This window comes from Mauremys mutica, chromosome 4 (assembly GCF_020497125.1).
Source record: "Mauremys mutica isolate MM-2020 ecotype Southern chromosome 4, ASM2049712v1, whole genome shotgun sequence".
Classification (NCBI taxonomy): Eukaryota; Metazoa; Chordata; order Testudines; family Geoemydidae; genus Mauremys; species Mauremys mutica.
The window spans coordinates 90,677,260-90,698,836 of NC_059075.1; the positions used below are offsets into that span (position 1 = coordinate 90,677,260).

Consider the following 21,577-nt stretch of genomic DNA (forward strand, 5'->3'; position numbering starts at 1 on the left):
TAGTATTGGACCCAGCCCCGAAACATTTTGCCACATGAGAAGGACCTTTTCCTCTAAATCTTATGGATTTCGATGTAACTAATGTTAGTAAGAATTATTTGTGTGAGTAAGGGTCAAATGATGTGTTTCAATATCTTTCATTAATCAAGGAGCAAATAGTATGTATGGTTTATCATACTACAATATGTATGGTTTATAAAATAAAAAGTATAAACATGTAAGAGATCAGTTAACACAAAGAATTGAGTATTGAGACCCTGATTCAGGAAAGCATGTAAGCACCTGCTTAACTTGACTTCAACACAATTTAAGCATGTACTTAAGTTTTTTCCTTAGTAGGAATGGTGTCCTGAATTTGGGCTTTAATTACTTTCAGTTAGTGATATGAATAAATTAGAAAATAATTTTTAAATTAAGAGTCAAATTATGCCCTTGGTTATGCATATGAGACTCCCAAAGATTTCAATGGGTTTTCATTGTACCAACATTTTAGGGCAGGCTTGGGATCTAAATATTTTCCCAACATCTCATTTAGGTGCCATACTGAAATGGATTTTTAATTCCTCTGTCTTCTATAGAACTATCTTCAGTACATCAGCCTGTAATAAATACAGATTGCCAGGTGGCTATGGCCTTGAAATGAGGAATGGGGAAAATGTTGGGAAGGAGGAGTATATAAATAAAAGAGAACATATCCCTTTCCCAAATCCAAAGTCATATTCCCGTTCATCCTTTATAGATAACATATTTCCTGATTTTAAGCTTGGAAGTTTTGCAAAAGGAAAACATTTAAGGAAATATTTTGCCTATCAGATTCACTAGTCCTTTGGGTAATCAAGATTATATTTCATTGTGGAGAGTCTTTGTATTGGAACCATCCTCTTTCAGTAAAGGTTTAAAACCAAACAAATTTAAAATGTTGGCCAAATTCTCCTCAGTTACACTAGAATAACTCCACAAACTTTAATGAGGTTTCACTGGTGTATGAGAAAAGGCAGAATCTAGCTCAGTGTCCACTTGCTGTTCTCTGCACCATAGAACACCATGGGCATGGGGTTTAGCATTTTTCTGTAGGAAATTATTTCTCTGTAAGTACCTCTAATAATGAGATCTAGCATGTTAGGAATCCAAGTGACTTTACAAGCACTTCTTATTTGTTCCGCTTTGATTGATTTTACTAGTATATCCTCTATATTTTAACCATAATCTAAACTAATGAGATCAAACAATTTTAATGAAAACATGACATTTCTAAGCTATTGATTTATGTCTGTTTAAATCACACTAAATAACACAATCAGAAGAGCTATAGTCTTTAGCCAAAGCTTTTACATACTCAGGAAAGCTATATCAGACCTATCCTAAAAATTACTCAACCAGAATGCACTAAAAATGTCTTATAAGGAAGTAATGAGGCTATTCTTCCTCTATTGCAGTGCAAGTCTGTTTTCAAAATCAGTTGATAACCAAAATGGTGAGTAGGTTTCAATTCTGCCACTCAGTGTACGTGTGGCAGAATCAAAACCCTATTGTTTTCATGAAGAAAACATGCAGTAGAATTTGTTTTAAAAATGAATTTAATACTTATGAAAGTGACTACTGATATTAACCAGAATTTAGGATTGGGTTGGCAATTACTGTTTAAACTTCTTTACACAGCTTTGCCAAAGCACCTTGTCTTTTTTCCACTCCTAGAGTTCTTTTAAGTAGAGACTGCTACTCAAGCAATTTTACCAAACTATGCAACCCAATTCATTTTTGTTTGCAACCTTTAATAGATTTTGAACCCTGTTCTCCAGAGATTAAAAGCTAATACGCTATCCCACTGCAGCATCTAGACTCCTGAAACAATTTCATGTCTCTCTGTTTAATTATAGTCCTAATCAGAGATGTGTGCAGGAAGTGTTTGGGTTGGAATCTGAATTAAGTATATGGGTCAAAATCCTGGCTTCTTTGTCAATGACAAAAGTCCCATTGATTCAGTGAAGCCTGGATTTCACCCATGGTATAGTTCAAGATTTAGGTTCAAGGCTAGGATTTACAGTGATGCCGATACCCTGAACACTGTCTTCTCATGATTTAGGTGGTGGAAATATCACAGAATCAGCCTGAGGAAGAAATAAAAATGTAGCTATTTTTGCAGGATTCTGATCAAATCTAAACTGGAAAATAGGCTCCTAACTGGAATCAAAGATGAAGGGGTGAATTTGATCACCAAGACTTTGAAGGGATTTGGATTTGAAGTTCCACTTTTGGACTAACTCTAATGCTAGTTCTTACCTTTGCATATGCTATCCTTCAAATATGAAGCTGAATCATGGTCATGCTTACATGGGCATACAGTAGGGGGAAGAATAAGGACTCATCTACATTGCATTACCTGGATAAGGGTCGTCCAGAATCACGAGCTGTTCTCCTATGTTGTTCACCTACATTGCTTGGAGCAACTAGTGATGGGAAGTTAGTATAGCCATGGCTCTGCCCCGCAACGTGCCAGCTAACTCTGCTGGTCAGCCACACACAAGGAGGGAAAGAATATGCTGCTCAGCTCAAAGGGATCAACAATTCACTTCCCCGGGGCAACTGGGAATTCTGGGAAGAAGCCTGTAACAGGCTGTGCCTAACAAGCAGAATTTAGCTCATAATTAAATCTGTTGGAGAACAAATTTCAAACATACTTTTGAATAAGAACATGAACTATTTAGGTTAGAAGTGTAACCCTAGAGTGCATCTCTTGATGAGTCTCTATGTGAACACAGATATCTTACATAATAGCCTGAATACTTTCCAAAAATTATAATAGCAAACCATTGGCACCATCCTAACCAGTCAGAACACCAAATACTTGGCTAAATTTTGTTCTCAAAAGTACTTGTGAAATTCCACTATTTTTTGGCAGAGAAATGCACTTAACCCACTTACAGCTCTAGGCTTCACCTAGTTTTGAAAATGTGGCTTTGGCATGGATGTGACAAGCTGTAGTTCTGGAAAGAAAATTACTGTGACCAGTAGAAGGTTGGTAGAGGCAGAAGGGTCTTGGAAGAAGGCAAAGGGTGTGAATATTGGCCTTAAAAAGATGCTTTAACAGCAGAGATGATCTGGAGAGAAGACAGAGAAGTCTGAAGAGGAACCTGAGAGAAAGAACCTTGAATACTTGGAAGAGAGAGAGAAACCTAATCCCGGGAAACAGCCAGCCAACGTAATTAAAAGTTGGATTTATATGTATTTGATTTTATGACAAGATTTACAGTAATAGTATAGTTGACTTCACTGGAGCTTTAACAAGTTACATCAGGTGAAGATCTGCCCTTATATTTGTAATTAGAAAGGTTTTTATGTGTGATGATGGATAATTTCTTAAAAGACTACTGAATTTTATTTTCTAACTGTCTAAGCAAGAATACTCTTAAATCTTTACCACACATCCCTAATTAACTTTAATCTTTGGCTAAATTAGTATAAGAAAGACAATAATGTGTTTAAATAAGAGCAAACAGAGTACCATTGAGCCTCATAAAGCTGTCTCAGTGAATATTAGCAACAATGTCATCTGTTAAATAGTACAAAAGTAGTAGAAATTACATTTGCTCAGACAGAACTACCCAGCAAACTGACCCATATTTATCAAGCCTGACCTATGATCATCACTGAACAAGATCTAGATATCTACAGTAAGTGTCTGCCTATGTTTAGTTACAGCTATCTTGTGACTCTTATTCTGACCAACAAATCTGTCTTAGTCTCCGCCTATCTCATAGCTAGACCCCACGCCACCCCCACCAAAGGCCAAAGTAGTAGGTTGTTAGCTTTGTCTGAAAGGGACTGTGTAAAGCTACAATAAATGACTTTACAACAGCAAGGAATATTAACTTAGGCTCTTACGCAATACCGACTGAAGTCAATGGAAAGGCTACCATTGACTTTAGTGAGTGTTGGAGTAGGCTCTTAAGCTTCTTTCTTTTGGTAAGAACAATTTTCCACTGGTTTGCTCACTGATTTATTTTCTCTTTGGTGTACTATGTGTCTGCTTCAGGTGAAGGCTTTTTGTGTGCGTATGTTCAACATTAGGCTCTTTTCCACCTAATAAAGATTTTCTTCCCAAAATAGTGACAGTCTTTATGCATTAAAAATGGTGGTAACTTGTCTTCAGAAGCACAACAAGCAAATCTGATTGTATAGCTCATGGAGTAGCACTTTCAAAGAACTTGGGATACCTGTGACGATTATGGTGTGTGAAATGTTTTGCCTGCCACTTTTTTCTGCCGCTGTTCATTTCTGCAAGGAACCAATGCAGAAGCTCAGAACACGGTTTACTTTTAGATCATTCCTGATAAAAAAGTGGACTTTAGAACATTACAAAAACAAGTATCTTTAGAAACAAGTTTAATTAGGATTCTTAATCAATTCAATGTAAATTACTTCACCTATAGACATATGCTAAAGCTATTTTTCCTACTGAGGATTGTTCTCCAAATTACATATATGTATTTTAGAATTGATCCCTGCAACTATTCCCTTCAAACACAAAATCACTGCAGACAGCCTTTGCAAGAACAGGTTCTGAAAATTCTTTCTAATTATCCAGTCCCTCAACACTGTGGACTAATTCTGAAAGCTATGGAATTTACATAGCCCACGGCCACAATACTTAATTATTTCCTTAGATATGGAGCACACATTGCCATGCACTTTTGAAAAGCAGTTACTGCATATGCATGCACAAGCACTGTAACTGATTTCCCAAGATCTGTGCATTGTATACAGGAGGTCAGCCATCAGAATGCAGCATTTCTGAAATGCATTTTATGTCACACCAGATTAATTGTGCAGAAGAGTACGCCAGTAGATTGCAGTCAGCTTGAAACAAATAAAGATAATTTGCTGATGACATTTTGTCACTGTTCTTCTGGAATCACTTGTTTACTGACAGCCAAAGCAATTCCTCCCTTCTGGGAAAAAATAAAAGAGAATTTCAGTAAAACTTGCAATCAAATTAAAATATTTTTTTTCAGACTAGGTATATTAAATATGATAATGTTTAAAAAAATTATAGAGGCAGTTCCTTTAAGGTCTGATGTAAGTTATGAAATCTAATTTTGTTTTCATAGCTCTGTGATAAAATTTTATCAATGTTATAAAAAGGGTCTTTACTAAGAATGACCGGAAATCTGAACTACCTGGTCATGCAATAAAAACACATTCCTCTACTGCAAAGTGTCAGACAAGCAAAGTTTAGCTGAAAATTGATCGATAAGTCTTCCTTTTACACTTGAGTGCACTCACTTTTTCTTCATAGGATAATAGGTTTTTTTAATGGTTTTTCCATTAACATCAGACTTTACTGTTAGCAAGAAAAAGGCAGACATAAAAAAATAGAGACAGAAACAGTCAAGGAAAGCTTTAGTGATCTTTAATGATATGGTGCTACAACTTAGAGATGGGTTTTGTTGTTGGTTTTTTTTTTTAAACAAGTGACACCTTAAAAACTCTGGTCTTCTTCCAGCAGTGCAAAGTGGCAGTAAAAAGCAGCTTCACCAACTATCTGGGGTTTTTTCTTATGCTGGGAGAATCCCTGGGTGCCATAGAGATTATGCTCTGTGACATGAGCTGTATTTCCTGTACTGGGTCCAAGGTAATAGCAGGAGGAGACTCCATGTTTCTAAAACTAAACTAGTTCTTTATTAAAAGAACTGTTCACAGAGATGCTGTAATTGCATGTAGAATTCTAACCATGTACCCATAGACTGGTCTCCTGGCCTCCTCTACACTATTCTCTCCTGAAACTGGGCTCCTCCCTTCAAGTTCAATGCATGTTGCGTATAGTTGGACAGCTGGTTTTTTAATTTGTGGGGCGGAGAAAGCAAAAACAAAACATTTTGCTAAATTTGCTGAGCAAAAAGATGCTTAATTTTGAGAACTCAAATAATTTTGGCAAATTTGATTGTCTTTTACCCCAAATCACACAATAGTCTCCCTTTTTTTTATTCAGAACACTACCATTGCCTATGGTAAAAGTCTGCAAAAGTGCACAGGTGAATAACTGCTTCTTCATCTTTATGGCAAAATGATGAAGAGCCCCATAAATCTGCTGAGCTTGGTCTGCATGCTCAGCTCTGTCTGTGAGTTTGATGCTGTGTCACTTAACTGTTATATTGGGTGCTTACTGTTCTCTTTGAATATTATTGTAAGCAGGAATGAAGCTAGGATTTTTGAGGACAAGAACTTCATTGGTGTCCCCGGCTTACCTATATGTGACATCACCAGCCAAAACAGCAGCAGTCCAGTGTGCTTATAGACAGATGTCAAATGAATCAAAACTGTGAGACCATATAACTTAATCCCTGATTTATGAAATAGGAAAGTGAGTACTAAGGGACTAATTTATTATTATAAAACATTCAGACCTCTGTCTTGGGAGGTCACTGCAATTTGTTTGGTATGTTGGGCTAGGCAAAAGTGGGTGCTAATCTGCATTAATAGCTCTGCCCTCAGTCACTCCAAAATGCATGCCAGAGAAGTGCCTCACCTTTTTATTGATTTAATTTCCTTCTATTTTAGGCTTACCTTTCCCCTAAATTGGTCACAGTTTTATGCAGAAGACTGAAAGGTAACATTGAAAGGTTGCCTTTCTCCTACATATGCAGTTGAAATATTTAGTTTATTAAAATTCATAGTCTCTTTCACATTAGTAAGATTTTTTTTAATCTTTCCTTCAACATTTCTCCATACAATAGCTTACCTGTGAATATAAGAATGCCTGGTACTTATCTCATGACTGGAAGGATTTTATAGCTTTCAGGAATACAGCATTACTTGTGGCTAACATTCGTTTTTAAAAACAAAACAGCTTTATTTAGTTAGTTCTTTTAGGAGAGCAATAAAAGATTGATTTATAAACACATACTATTGTGCGTATTGGGGAGTATAAGGGGTTCGAGGAGCCAGATCCCTTATTGTACTATAGGATATTTGCATCACTAAAGTGATTATAAAGCTTCCCTAAAGGTTCAGCAGGCACAAAAATCCTAGCTCCAATTCACTCCTTCCTGTTTCCTCCTTCTCTGGCATATAGTTTGCAATTGGCAGGAATGGGTATGTCTGGTGATCCCTGGCCAGCGTTCTTGCCCATATGAACCTTTACAAGCCAGTGTGAGTTAAGCGTGCCAGTGCTGAACTGGCTCCTGGAAGTCCAGGGGGATAAGGGAAATACAACCAGGGCTTTAGACTACCTTTGCCCCATCTCCTCAGGTGTGCCAACCAGAAGCTCTTATGCAGCTTAGGAGCTGGACCAGAGAAGTCTCCTTAGTACCTTATTGTTAACTTGACTGAAGGCAGTAGAATAAGACTGCTTTAAAAGACACATGGAAAAATAAAATGAAAAAAGGAAAAGAACCATTCTGAGGGAAAGAGGCTTAAGTTGCCTTACATTTTGGATGGACAAATACACATATTTCCATGAAACCCATTAATCTCCCTCCCCATATTATTACATATAATGCAAATTCAAGTTGAACTTAACATGCTACAGAAACTATGCAGTTTGCATGACCTTTTAAAAAGGCAGATTTTTATCATCAGCTGAAGGCAGTTCAATTAAAATTGGAAGCTTAACCACCCAAAAACCTACTGGAACTGTCTTGATGTGCTTAATCCTAATTGCAAACTCAGTGCAGCTAACACAAAACAAAAGCAGCACAGCTACTTTTTCAGTTCTGCCTCTTATCTGTAGATGGTAACGTTGCAGTACATTCATAAGGAGATTATAATATGATTTTGAAGTGAACTTTAGGAGTTGACTAAGGCTAAATGAGGCCTGGATCCACCAAAACTGCAGAATGCTTCCTCTTCCCTTCCTCAGACTCCTTGATCTTCATTCTTCATTATCCCAAACAGGGACTTTCCTCTCAGACCTCTTTCCCCTCCCTCACTTTCTTCCCATCTCCCTCTACCACCAATGGGCTATCTAATTTTGCTTTCAGTTTATTTAAACTAATAAGGTTGCACAGATGTAAGAGAGTGCAGAATTTGGCCCTTCTCATTTATTCACCGAGTAGGTCCCTTTCCGACCACTTGACCAAGATTCCTAGTATACGGCCTTAGCAGATCTATTGTATCAGGAAGCAATCTCTTTTTAACCATAATCTTGGGGGAGGGGTACTTGTTTGTGGATACAGAAGAAATGGATCTCATAAGAAATACAAAAACTAGAGCATAAATGCCAAGAGTGAAGTATTTTGGTGTTTTTATATAGCATTCCATAAAGTTCTAATAATAATGAACCCCAGAAAGGAGACCCACAGAGAGCGAACATCTAAATGCTTGTTATACACTAGTTACAAGCAATAATTTCTGTTCCGCTTAGTTTATCAAACTGGACCTGAGTAGAAACAAACACTTTCTTATAAAATAAGAATCCACACAAAATTTCACTAAAAACTCAAAGTGAGGGTAAACTTTTTTGAGATTCTAAAAAGTCAGCTATTTCTTTTAACTTTAAAAACAATCATGTGCCTCTTCACTACCTTGTTTTGGTCAAAGGGTTTAAGGTATATTTAATACATCCAAAAAAGACAAGGGTGGTAGGTGATGGGATACAGAGCACTTCATCAACAGGTGTCTAGTTCAAAACTGGCTAAAGTCAAAGTAATTAATCTCACCAGATGGGGATGTGGTAACCTATATGAAATGAGTTGTTTGTCTCACTCCAGTTACTAAATGACAGAGTCTATATACAAAAATACCGTCAACACAATTATTACTAAACGGCACCCTTGTTAGCCTTAGCAGAGATTCCATGAATTGAATTGACTTATAGACTGAACTAATCCCTCCCCAACCCCAGCACACGCCCTCTTTCTCCATATTATTTATTTAGGGCCTAATCCAAAACCCACTAAAATTACCAGAAAGACCCCCAAGACCTTGGATTGTAAACTCTTTGGGGCGTGGACTCTTCTGTCACTGGGACTACATATGTACAATGCAGCCCCTATCTCATCTGAGCAATTATTGTAATACAATTCCTTCAACTCAGTAATAATGATAAGATATTTTAAGATTTAGGATGGAAACACAAGGCACTTCTATTTCACCCTATAGAATTGGGGAGTTTGGACTGCATTGTATGGTACTGTATGCTGCATCAGTGACAGATTGAAATATGTTTGTTTCAGCTGTGCCAAACATGGGGTATACTTAATAGAGCTGGTCAAAATGTTTAAAATGTCAAATTTTTGATACCCCTCTGAACATTTCAAAGATTTTCATCAAAAATGTTCATGTTTTTTGATCAGCTCCAATATCTAATATTCACATTGGTATTCATTGTTAATGCAAATTTGGTACCATATCTTTTATTGTTGTTTTGTTCTACTTTCTGACTGCAGTCGCTGCTGTCATCATTTCCAATTGTCCAGTAGTCCCGTGCCCTGCTGAGATGGAATTATAGCCAGCAGCAGCACCTCCTGGTCATTACTATTGGGAATTGATGTCTCAGAAATGATTTACTCATCCCAGGAAGAGACAAGTGATCTAGTGGGACTACCAGCAATTTATATAAATAAATAACATACTTGAAAACAGTAAAGATGTGGGGAAAGGCGAATAATAAATCACAGAAAGAGAAGGGAGCTGGAAATGTGAAAAGAAAAAGCTGTTCAAATAAAAGGCATATTTAGACACTTCATTGCTAAAATCCACTGCAATTGTGGTGTTGTCCCTTTAAACCAAAATTTCATAGTATAATGTTCCGCATTTTCTGTATGTACCTAGGATAGTTGGCAGTAGTCAAGAGGTTAAACCTTATTCATTATTTCTTAAGTAATTTAAGTCTACATTCATCTTTCAAAAGATCTTTATCAAGTCTTTGAAAGAAAAGATAAGTAAAAATTCTAACTGACATCTCCTTAGTGTTATACCCTTTTTCCTGTAGGTGTGGTCACTCTAGATTTTTCATTCTTTGATCTTTGAAGAAGAAACTACATATGTCTTTTATATCTTTTCCAGTCACCTAATATAGTTTTTTGACCAATTTCAGAGCTTAATAATGATGAATAAGGGCAAGATTATTGCTGAAAGGAACAGTGTCAAGTTCTATTTCTTTCTTACAGCAAATAACTTGGAACCAATTTGCCCTTTTGCAAAAGGATTTTTCTTGTATTTTAATGAAATTTGAAATTAACATTAATTGTGTGTTATGTTAACATGCTACTGGCTTTTCCAATGCTCACCAATTGTGCTTTAGGTGTTGCACCAATATCTATATCTATCTATCTATCTATCTACACAACACACACACTCTGTATAAGTTTTAAACAAACATTTTAATGGTTGTGAAGCTTGGTTGAGGTGAAGGAGTCAGAGGGTGGGATATTTCCCAGGGAATGCCTTACTGCTAAATGATGAACTAGCAATTGGCTGAGCCCTGAAGGGTTAACTCTCACACTCTAAAAGGCAGCAGCAATGGAGGGAGGGGAGACAGCATTGCAGACAGAGACAGAGACACACACAGTGTGTGTGTGAGAGAGATACACATTTACCCTATAAGTACACTGCCTTGTTAACACTGCCAGCAAGCTCCCTCTGTCCTGAGCCCTGTTGTGTGTCCCCCCTGCTCTATGGAAGATGGGGTAAACAGGATGCAGGAGCAGGGGGGAAAGAGAGACCCTGACATTAGCCCCCTTCTTCCTCCCCTCCCCCCGCACAGCAAGACGGAGTCTCAGGGAGCAGCTCCAAGGCAGAGGGCAGGAGCAGCACATGGCAGTGTGGGGAGAGACAGCTGCAATTGCTAGCCTGCTGGGCAGCTGCTGCACAGGGAACTTAGGGGAGCGGGAAGCTGATAGGGGGAGCTGATGGGAGGCTGCCGGTCCACCCTGGTTGCAAGCCCCCACCAGCTAGCTGCAATGGGCTGCTCTTCCTGCCAGCAGTGGACAAAGCAGGCGGCTGCCAAATGATGTCAGAAGGCAGCATTGCACAACTTTAAACGAGCATGTTCCCTAATTGATCAGCAATGTAACAACAAAACAACGTTAACTGGGATGACGTTAAGTGAGGAGTTACTGTACTAGCCTCATCCCTATACTCCCTGTACCTCTCCATCAAACTTTGTTTTGTGGAAGATGCTAAAAAACAGCAGCAGCACTGCAGACTATGCATGAGCTCAGGAAATTCTGTCTCCCCAGCGCTTAAACAGAACTGATTGATTCTGCTGCCCCTGGGGCTTTCCACAGATGTTGGGAAAGCGGGAAGATTTTTCCCACTGCATCCTACATGATGCTCTTCCTGAATTCAGAAAATAGCAACTAGTAGCAAATAGCCAAAAATATATAAAACATTTATCAGTGGCTTGGCTAATTACACTGAATGCTCTATCCAGAGGCTGGTGGGTAGCCTTTGTTGGCTTCAGCTTAGATGTCTAAATATCTTAGCTTACCTAGTTGTTGAGCTGGTAATGAGCACCGGTAGTTAGAGCCAGAAGTGAACTGGGAGTTTTGGCCTAAATTAGAAAATTATAGTCACCATTAATATGTTGTGAAATTATTAAATGCTTTCATATTCTCAATCAAGGCATTGTTCATAACATGTAAAATAATTCTAAAATATTAATTAACTAATATTTAAATTAAAATATACCTTTACAGCTTAAAAAAGGAATGTTTTGAGAACAAAAGGGTATTCCTTCAGTGTACAGATATATGCTGATTTGTTATCATCAGAAAAGAGCATTGAAGCACTTTTGGTATTCAAGGAACAGAATAATTCCCCTTACAAATAATAACATGGACTTTATAAATTGATGTAAGGGGGGAAAAATAGGTTGAACACCAACCTTCACAGTGACCCTTTAAATTAAGGGCAAATTTTACTCCCATTTACAGTAGTCTGTCCACTGATGTCAATGGAATTACAGAATTACAGCCATGTAAAATAAGAGTGAGAGAAGAATCAGGTCCTAGAGATTTTTTTTCTATTTTTATATATATGAATGGGAACATTTTAATGAATTTCAAGTTGAGACAGACATATACAGTACATGAAAAAGTTAGAGATAAATGTATAGACCCTTGGGCTTCAAATATTTAGATTGGCCATAGAAGGGCAAGCGGTCACAAAAGAGGGTATTTCTCTTTTTCTTGAAAACATCTTGCAAGTGAACATTTTGGGGCTATCAAGTCCTCATGTTAATTATGGATAAGAAAACTGTTTAGACAAGAAAAGCATGAGATATGCAGGCAAACCGGGTTCTCTTGAGGATACAGTGTACAGTCTGGTCACTGGTCTGTCACTGCTGATTTACATTTGATTTACCTTAATGTTTCTGTAGCAGCAGGAAATATATTTTTCAGAGAAAGCTGTCAGGTTCAGGGATGTTGATACCATCCTAGCTTAATAATAAAATGGTTCTTGTTCATACAAAAATATTGAAATCTGATTTGTGGCCTATGTGGAGCTGATTCAAATTGATAAAAAACAAAAACCAGACATTACCAGGTTTATTAAAAATGTGAAGTGGTAGAATACATCTGACATAATCATGTAGTCAGGAGCCAATTACTACTAGATAGACCACCTAAGTTTCAACCAAATGGAATATTTCCATAATTAAAAAAGCAAACATTTGGAAGAACAAGTACTGAATTTACTTGACAAGCACTGACAACAGTGACTATGAACTACTATAACTAACCTTGGGTGAGTCTATTCATTTATTAAAGTCTGTTATTCAAAGTTATTATCCTTTTGGTTAAATTTTGTATTTTGATTACATTATGCTGTCTGTTTACTAGTGACAAATAGTAAATTTTACCAATTGATCTTGGGGACATTGTAAAGCTGTGTACAAAACTTCCCTATTTTTGTTTCTTGAATATTGACAATCAATTGATGATTTTTTTAAGCATCTGCAAATTTCATTCAAGATAACATTTTATCAGGGTTTTACCACAGCAAACCAGCTACAGTAACTCCTCACTTAACGTCCTCCCCCTTAACGTTGTTTCAAAGTTACATCGCTGCTCAATTAGGGAACATGCTTGTTTAAAGTTGTGCAATGCTCCCTTATAATATTGTTTGGCTGCCTGCTCTGTCCACTGCTTGTAAGATTCTTGGAAGAACAGCGACTTTACAAGGGAGCATTGCACAAGTTCCTATTCTCTGCCTCCTCCCCCTCCCTCCCAGCGCTTCTACCACTGCCAAACAGAAGTTTGGCGGTGCTTAGGACTTTCTGGGAGGGAGGGGGATGAGCAGGGAAGTGCCGCGTCTCCGCTCCTCCTCCTCCCTCCCAGAAAGTCCAAAGCGCTAGGAGGGAGGGGCAGGAGTGGGGAAGCGCTGCATCTCTGTTCCTCCCCTTCCCTCCCAGATTGGCAGCGCTTAGGAATTTGGCGGGGGGAAGGAATGGGGATGTGGCGTGCTCTGGAGAGGAAGAGGAGTGGGGGTGGGAAGAGGTGGGCCTGGAGTGGAGCGGGGACAGGAAGAAGTGGGCCTGGAGCATTCCTGGCAAACTCGGTGCCTGTTCTTCTCTGGGGAAGCTGCCGCTGCTGCTGTGAAGGTGCTTCCTACTGTCCTTGCCTGCAGCGGGCTATGCCTGTGTGGGGTAAGCCAGGCGCACTTTACAACCAGTACTGTACAGCATATAATGCCTTTTGTCTGCCCCCAAAAAATTTCTTTGGAACCTAACCCCCCCACACATTTACATTAAATCTTATGAGAAAATTGGATTAGTTTAACATAGTTTCACTTAAAGTTGCATTTTTCAGGAACATAACTACAACATTAAGTGAGGAGTTACTGTATCTCCCCAGGGCTGGCCTTACCATGAGGCGAACTGAGGCAGCCGCCTCAGGTACCAGACTGGGGGGGGGAGGAGGGAGGCGCTAGGACCCAGACTGCAGAAAATCGTGTCTGCTGCTGGTGCATATGTATTCTCTCTGCTCTAGATGCACAGAGATGGTGGAGTGCTGTGCTGGAGGAAGGAAGGCACAAGAGACATAACAGGCAGGCAGGTGAAAAGGTGAGAGGGAATAACAGAAAGCAGCAAGAGCTGCAGGGAGAGAGAGGAGGAGGAGGAGGAGCCTCTTATGTACCTCTCTAGCAGCCCCCAAGAGCCTGGACTGATTAACACCAGCTTCTCAGGGAGCTTCCTGTTTCCTGCTGCTTCCCTGAACCCACTTGAGAAGAACAGGCAGTCAACTGAAGTAGTAGGAGCCAGTTAGGCCCTCAAGACACTGATATCTTCCCTTACTCAGGCCCTGCTACCAGCCTGCTTATTTGTCCCCTTCAACTGAGTGTTGAGAGCCACTATAGCTGGCACAGAACAACAGTCATGAGTGAAAGAAGAAAACGCTCCTCTGGGGCAGCATTCAGAAAAAGAAAGAAAGCAAAGGAAGCTTTTCTATCTAAGCAGGAAGGAGCTCTCCTGAGATACATAGACACAAATGATCACGGTGAGCCTTCCGGCCCAGTGAGGATGTGAGTAGTGAGGAGATGCCTGATCTTCCAGTTAATCAGAGTGCAGGGGACCTGGCAGCTACTGCAACATCCATATCTCCATCTCAAATGGATGTAACCATGCACATTCCTGAAGAAAAGTGTAGATCAGAGAAGAGTGTGGTGGAGGTGCAAGAAACAGCTGCTGCTGAGTTTAGTTCCTTAAGTCTAGATGATCCAGGACTGTGGACCCACTAGAGCAGTAGCCTGAGGGACTTCCTTGTACTGCATGGGCCACAGCAAGTGAAAAACATCATCTTCCCCAAAGACAATGAAAGTAGAAGTTAAAAAATAAAATATATGGAGCTACACCTATCTCAAAGAGCTGGAAGGGACCCTGAAAGGTCATTGAGTCCAGCCCCCTGCCTTCGCTAGCAGGACCAAGTACTGATTTTGCCCCAAATTCCCTGATTTTGCCCCTTGAAGATTGAACTCACAACCCTGGATTTAGCAGGCTAATGCTCAAACGAGTGAGCTATCCCCCTCCATTCAACACCCCATATTGACTGGGAACATTTCACTTCAGGACGAAATGCAGAGATAAAATTTCTCAATATTTTAAATGACTGCTTCTTGGAGCAGCTGGTACGGGAACCCACAAGGGGAGAGGCAACTCTAGATTTAATCCTGAGTGGAGCGCAGGAGCTGGTCCAAGAGGTAACTGTAGCAGGACCGCTTGGAAATAGTGACCATAATACAATAGCATTCAACATCCCTGTGGTGGGAAGAACATCTCAACTGCCCAACACTGTGGCCTTTAATTTCAAAAGGGGGAACTATACAAAAATGAGGGGGTTAGTTAGACAAAAGTTAAAAGGTACAGTGACTAAAGTGAAATCCCTGCAAGTTGCGTGGGCCCTTTTTAAAGACACCATAATAGAGGCCCAACTTCAATGTATACCCCAAATTAAGAAAAACAGTAAAAGAACTAAAAAAGAGCCACCGTGGCTTAACAACCATGTAAAAGAAGCAGTGAGAGATAAAAAGACTTCCTTTAAAAAGTGGAAGTCAAATCCTAGTGAGGCAAATAGAAAGGAGCACAAACACTGCCAACTTAAGTGCAAGAGTGTAATAAGAAAAGCCAAAGAGGAGTTTGAAGAACGGCTAGCCAAAAACTCCAAAGGTAATAACAAAATATTTTTTAAGTACATCAGAAGCAGGAAGCCTGCTAAACAACCAGTGGGGCCCCTTGACGATCAAAATTCAAAAGGAGCGCTTAAAAATGATAAAGTCATTGCAGAGAAACTAAATGGATTCTTTGCTTCAGTCTTCACGGCTGAGGATGTTAGGGAGATTCCCAAACCTGAGCTGGCTTTTGTAGGTGACAAATCTGAGGAACTGTCACAGATTGAAGTGTCACTAGAGGAGGTTTTGGAATTAATTGATAAACTCAACATTAACAAGTCACCGGGACCAGATGGCATTCACCCAAGAGTTCTGAAAGAACTCAAATGTGAAGTTGCGGAACTATTAACTAAGGTTTGTAACCTGTCCTTTAAATCGGCTTCGCTACCCAATGACTGGAAGTTAGCTAATGTAACACCAATATTTAAAAGGGCTCTAGGGGTGATCCCGGCAATTACAGACCGGTAAGTCTAACGTCAGTACCGGGCAAATTAGTTGAAACAATAGTAAAGAATAAAATTGTCAGACACACAGAAAAACATAAACTCATGAGCAATAGTCAACATGGTTTCTGTAAAGGGAAATCGTGTCTTACTAATCTATTAGAGTTCTTTGAAGGGGTCAACAAACATGTGGACAAGGGGGATCCGGTGGACATAGTGTACTTAGATTTCCAGAAAGCCTTTGACAAGGTCCCTCACCAAAGGCTCTTACATAAATTAAGCTGTCATGGGATAAAAGGGAAGGTCCTTTCATGGATTGAGAACTGGTTAAAGGACAGGGAACAAAGAGTAGGAATTAATGGTAAATTCTCAGAATGGAGAGGGGTAACTAGTGGTGTTCCCCAAGGGTCAGTCCTAGGACCAATCCTATTCAATTTATTCATAAATGATCTGGAGAAAGGGGTAAACAGTGAGGTGGCAAAGTTTGCAGATGATACTAAACTACTCAAGATAGTTAAGACCAAAGCAGATTGTGAAGAACTTCAAAAAGATCTCACAAAACTAAGTGATTGGGCAACAAAATGGCAAATGAAATTTAATGTGGATAAATGTAAAGTAATGCACATTGGAAAAAATAACCCCAACTATACATACAACATGATGGGGGCTAATTTAGCTACAACGAGTCAGGAAAAAGATCTTGGAGTTATCGTGGATAGTTCTCTGAAGATGTCCACGCAGTGTGCAGAGGCGGTCAAAAAAGCAAACAGGATGTTAGGAATCATTAAAAAGGGGATAGAGAATAAGACTGAGAATATATTATTGCCCTTATATAAATCCATGGTACGCCCACATCTCGAATACTGTGTACAGATGTGGTCTCCTCACCTCAAAAAAGATATTCTAGCACTAGAAAAGGTTCAGAAAAGAGCAACTAAAATGATTAGGGGTTTAGAGAGGGTCCCATATGAGGAAAGATTAAAGAGGCTAGGACTCTTCAGTTTGGAAAAGAGAAGACTAAGGGGGGACATGATAGAGGTATATAAAATCATGAGTGATGTTGAGAAAGTGGATAAGGAAAAGTTATTTACTTATTCCCATAATACAAGAACTAGGGGTCACCAAATGAAATTAATAGGCAGCAGGTTTAAAACAAATAAAAGGAAGTTCTTCTTCACGCAGCACACAGTCAACTTGTGGAACTCCTTACCTGAGGAGGTTGTGAAGGCTAGGACTATAACAATGTTTAAAAGGGGACTGGATAAATTCATGGTGGCTAAGTCCATAAATGGCTATTAGCCAGGATGGGTAAGAATGGTGTCCCTAGCCTCTGTTCGTCAGAGGATGGAGATGGATGGCAGGAGAGAGATCACTTGATCATTGCCTGTTAGGTTCACTCCCTCAGGGGCACCTGGCATTGGCCACTGTCGGTAGACAGATACTGGGCTAGATGGACCTTTGGTCTGACCCAGTACGGCCTTTCTTATGTTCTTCCTGGCATGAAATCCCCAATGGTGACAAAGTGGAGCGGCCATGGCTTATGTACTCAAAAACCCAGAATGCTGCATACTGTTTTTGTTGCAAACTCTTCCAGTCTAATGTTCCAGCCACATTGGGTTCTACAGGAACAAAGGACTGGAAAAATCTGTCATGCCATGAGAAGGCAGCAAATCACCAGAGAGCATTCCATAGGTGGAAAGAGCTTGAGATGAGACTAAGGTTAAAGGCCACTATAGATGATCAGCATCAAGAGAAGATTGCATCAGAGTCTCTTTACTGGCAAAATATTCTGAAAGGGCTTGTTGCCATTGTAAGAATGCTTGCTACCCAAAACCTAGCTCTGCGTGGCACTTCAGATCAGCTGTATGTGCCAAACAATGGAAACTTCCTTAAAATTGTGGAGCTGATGACTGAGTTTGATGCCATACTCCAGGAGCATCTAAGAAGAGTCACCACCCAAGAAATGTACACACGCCACTACCTTGGAAAAACATTCAGTTACTGGCAACAAAAGTCAAACAGAAGATTGTGGCAGACCTGAAAACAGCAAGATATTACTCTGCTATTCTGGACTGCACACCTGACGACAGCCATATGGAACAAATGGCTTTAATGGTATGTTTTGTACCAACAACAGAACCTAGTGAAAATGTCCCTGCAATGGTGACTGTCAGAGAACACTTTCTAGAATTTATTGACATTGATGATACTACAGGAGTTGGTATGACAAATGTGCTTCTTAAAAAGCTGAAAGATACGGGAATTGCGATAGTTGACATGAGAGGTCAGGGCTATAATAATGGTGCCAATATGAGAGGAAAGAACAGAGGAGTGCAGACACGGATCCGAGAGTTAAACCCTCAAGCTTTTTTTGGCCCATGCAGTTCTTGTTCATTGAACTTGGTGGTCAGTGATGCAGCATCAGCTTCTAGTGAGACTGCTGAATTTTTTAATGTAATTCAAAGCCTCTATGTATTTTTCTCTGCATCAACTCATTGATGGCAAATTTTGAAGCAACATCTGGGAACATCCTCTCTGACATTGAAATCAATGAGTGCCACACAATGGGAAAGTTGAGTGGAGGCGATAAAGCCTATCAAACACCAAATTGGGAAGATAGATGATGCCACAGTTGCCATTATGAAGGATAATGCTATGACAGGAACTGTTCATGGGAGAACAGTGGCAGAGGGAAATGGAATCACCAGAAACATACATAACTTCACATTTCTGTGTGGCTTAGTGTTGTGGCATGACATACTGTTTGAAATAAATGTTGTAAGCTAGAGCCTCCAAGGTGTTGACCTTGATATATCTGGAGCAATGGAACAACTGGACAAAGCAAAGTCATACCTACAGTCTTACCGGTCAGATGAGGGGTTTCAAAATGTTCTGAAGAGTGCACAGAAGTTGGCAGAGGAACTTCACACTGAAGCTGTTTTCCCACCCATTCAAGAATACAACAGTCACTGAAGAAGACATTTTGATTATGAGGCACGGAATAACCATAAGAGACCCCAAACAACAATTCAAAATTGAATTCTTTAACCAGGTGCTAAATTGTGCAATACAGTCAGTTGAAGAACATTTCATGCAGCTCAAGGAAAACAGCAGTATATTTGGGATGTTTTATGATATTCCAAAACTCCTCACTATACCTTGAAGAAGACCTACACCAACAATGCAGGGCACTAGAGACAGTGTTGACACCTGATGACATGCGCGATATTGATGCAAGTGATTTAGGTGATGAACTGAAATCCCTTTCAAGATACATTTCAGCAGGATCAACTCCAAAGGCTGTTCTTGGAATATATGAGCACAAATAAGATGACCACCCTCTTTCCAAATGCTTTTGTTGCTCTGCTCATACTTCTAACACTTCCTGTATCAGTTGCCAGTGGAGAACACAGCTTCTCCAAGCTGAAGTTAATAAAAACACATCTACGCTCCACAATAAGACAGGAGAGGCTGGTCAGCTTTGCAACCATCTCAGTAGAGCATGAGCTGGACCAGACTGTGGACCTTCAGCAGGAAGCGGTTCAAATCTTTGCAACCAAGAAGGCACGGAGAGCACCACTTTGATTATTCAAACAGATAAAAATGCCAGTGTTTACTATGGAGACAAGAAAAGTTACATTTGCTGTTCAGGCATTTGAAAGTTAAGTGTTACTTAAAATTTTTGAACAAGGCATTTTAAGTTGTTAGTTCTCCTTTATTGGGGTAGGTAGCAGAGCAGTACCATGAGAGGAGTAGAACAGGAAGAAGGTAAAATTGAGAACTTTCAAAGTTTTGGCCCAAGCGAGGTCGCATGGGGGCGTCATTTGAGCTCCCCGGCCAAAATGTGGGCCGGCCCTGTATCTCCCCCCATCCCCGCCCAGTACACTGAGTTGTATTTCCTGCAGAGACTGACTTTTCCTCTCACAGAAACCAGAAAAAACATCTGAAGTGAACCAACACATTTGTGTTTTCACACAGACTGGATTTTCTTTCTGATTATGGCTAGTGGAAGAGGAGAGTTGTTTGCCACAGCCCAGCTGATATTCACAATTGAGAGATAGAATCCTGTCACACTGTAGCAATTAACAATAGCTCGCTTGGGGGCTAGGGGGAAGGGAGAGGGAACAGAACAATTGACAGCCTTCTTTAGCACTTAGGGTGGTAGACTGCGATATGGACCAAGCCAGACTGTTACATATACATGGTTTGGTTTACCCAGCATTCTGCACACTGAACTCCCACTAAAGTGAATGGGAGTTTTAAGTGCAGATTGTTTGCTGGACCAGGCCCTAATTAGCTGGGCTGCAATTTGGCTCCAGATGAGACCAGAAAATAAGAGGAGAGGAATGAGGAACTATTGCTAATGATGTTTTGACTAGCTGCAGAACACTAATCCTAATTATTAGGATTCTGTATTTGCACACTTCAGTGTAAAAAAATCATTTAAAAAAAAAGAATTAGTCCAGTAAAATGCAAATTCCTATGCAGTTGCAGTTTCATATCTGGTTTTGAGAATTCAGTTGCCATATCCCTATAAACATTTATTTTAAATTGTTTCTTTGGTTCTTTCTTCTTTGATTGACAGCCTGTATCTAATTATAATTAAAATATTAAAGGCTGTTATGGAAAAGCAGTTAGAAGCTAACAATAGTCCTTATGATCTCTCCCAGCACAAATAACAACATCAGGGGAATCCTTAATCATGCTCAGCACAATCAGTCTCCTGAACTCACCACTAAAGGCCATACATGAGTACTTAGAACAGGGGGTGATAGGAAGAATTAATGTGGCGTTCAGTTGAAATGGGCTCTTTCATTTTCATGGAGCTGAATCAGGGTTATTGAGCTCAGTCACACAGAGACTACTTGGCAAAGATCTAGTGAAATGAGGTTTTGGTTGATTTCAGGCCCTTGAAGAAATGGTCAGGACTATGTTTGTAAAGGTAACATCTGACCTACAATCTCCCCAGTAATTGTTATGGGAACTGTTAGTTTTCGAGAAGTGGAAAAGTGGAAAAATATTTCTTTAATAAGATGAGGGATTTCTCAGTATTAGCTACACTAGCATGTCAATTTTATGATGAAAAGTGGTTGCAATGTAGTAAATTTCACTGATTTACACTTTCATCAATGAATTCCTCAGGCTTTTGAATGTTCAAAGATGAGGTAAATATCCCTATTTAAAATAAAAGTAAGGTGATATAGTAAGTGCTAAGGTTACATCTTATGTACCATAATGGTAAAGTTATATTAACTTTAAAGAATGTATTTCTAACTGTACAGCATTTACAGCCTTAGTAGAAAAATACAACCTGTCCTTTAAGTTTCTCTGAAGGAGAGACAACAATATTAGTGGCATCTGGACCTTGCTGCTTTCGGATTCTGGCATAAATAGCTCTAAGTTCCACCTGCTGCTTGATGGCTGTGAGAAACATTTTAGAAAACAAATTATTAAAATTGTACTTTCAAAAATGTATTATCAAGATGTAAAAACAGCTACGATTGATACTTATGATACTTGGAAGC

General features: G+C 39.5%; 1 protein-coding gene across 4 annotated transcripts in view; it reads right to left on the minus strand.

The window, feature by feature from the left end:
* Positions 1-3,603: 3,603 nt before the first annotated feature.
* The window catches only part of DCDC1 (doublecortin domain containing 1), a 434,351-nt gene continuing 416,377 nt past the window's right edge, over positions 3,604-21,577 (minus strand). For all 4 annotated transcript variants that reach the window (XM_045012463.1, XM_045012462.1, XM_045012461.1 and 1 more), the window contains 3 exons: positions 21,364-21,473; positions 11,432-11,494; positions 3,604-4,949 (listed from right to left, as the gene is read on the minus strand). In XM_045012463.1, coding sequence (XP_044868398.1) covers positions 11,432-11,494; positions 21,364-21,473 — 173 coding nt within the window. In that variant the 3' untranslated portion in view covers positions 3,604-4,949. The remainder of the gene's footprint in view (positions 4,950-11,431; positions 11,495-21,363; positions 21,474-21,577) is intronic.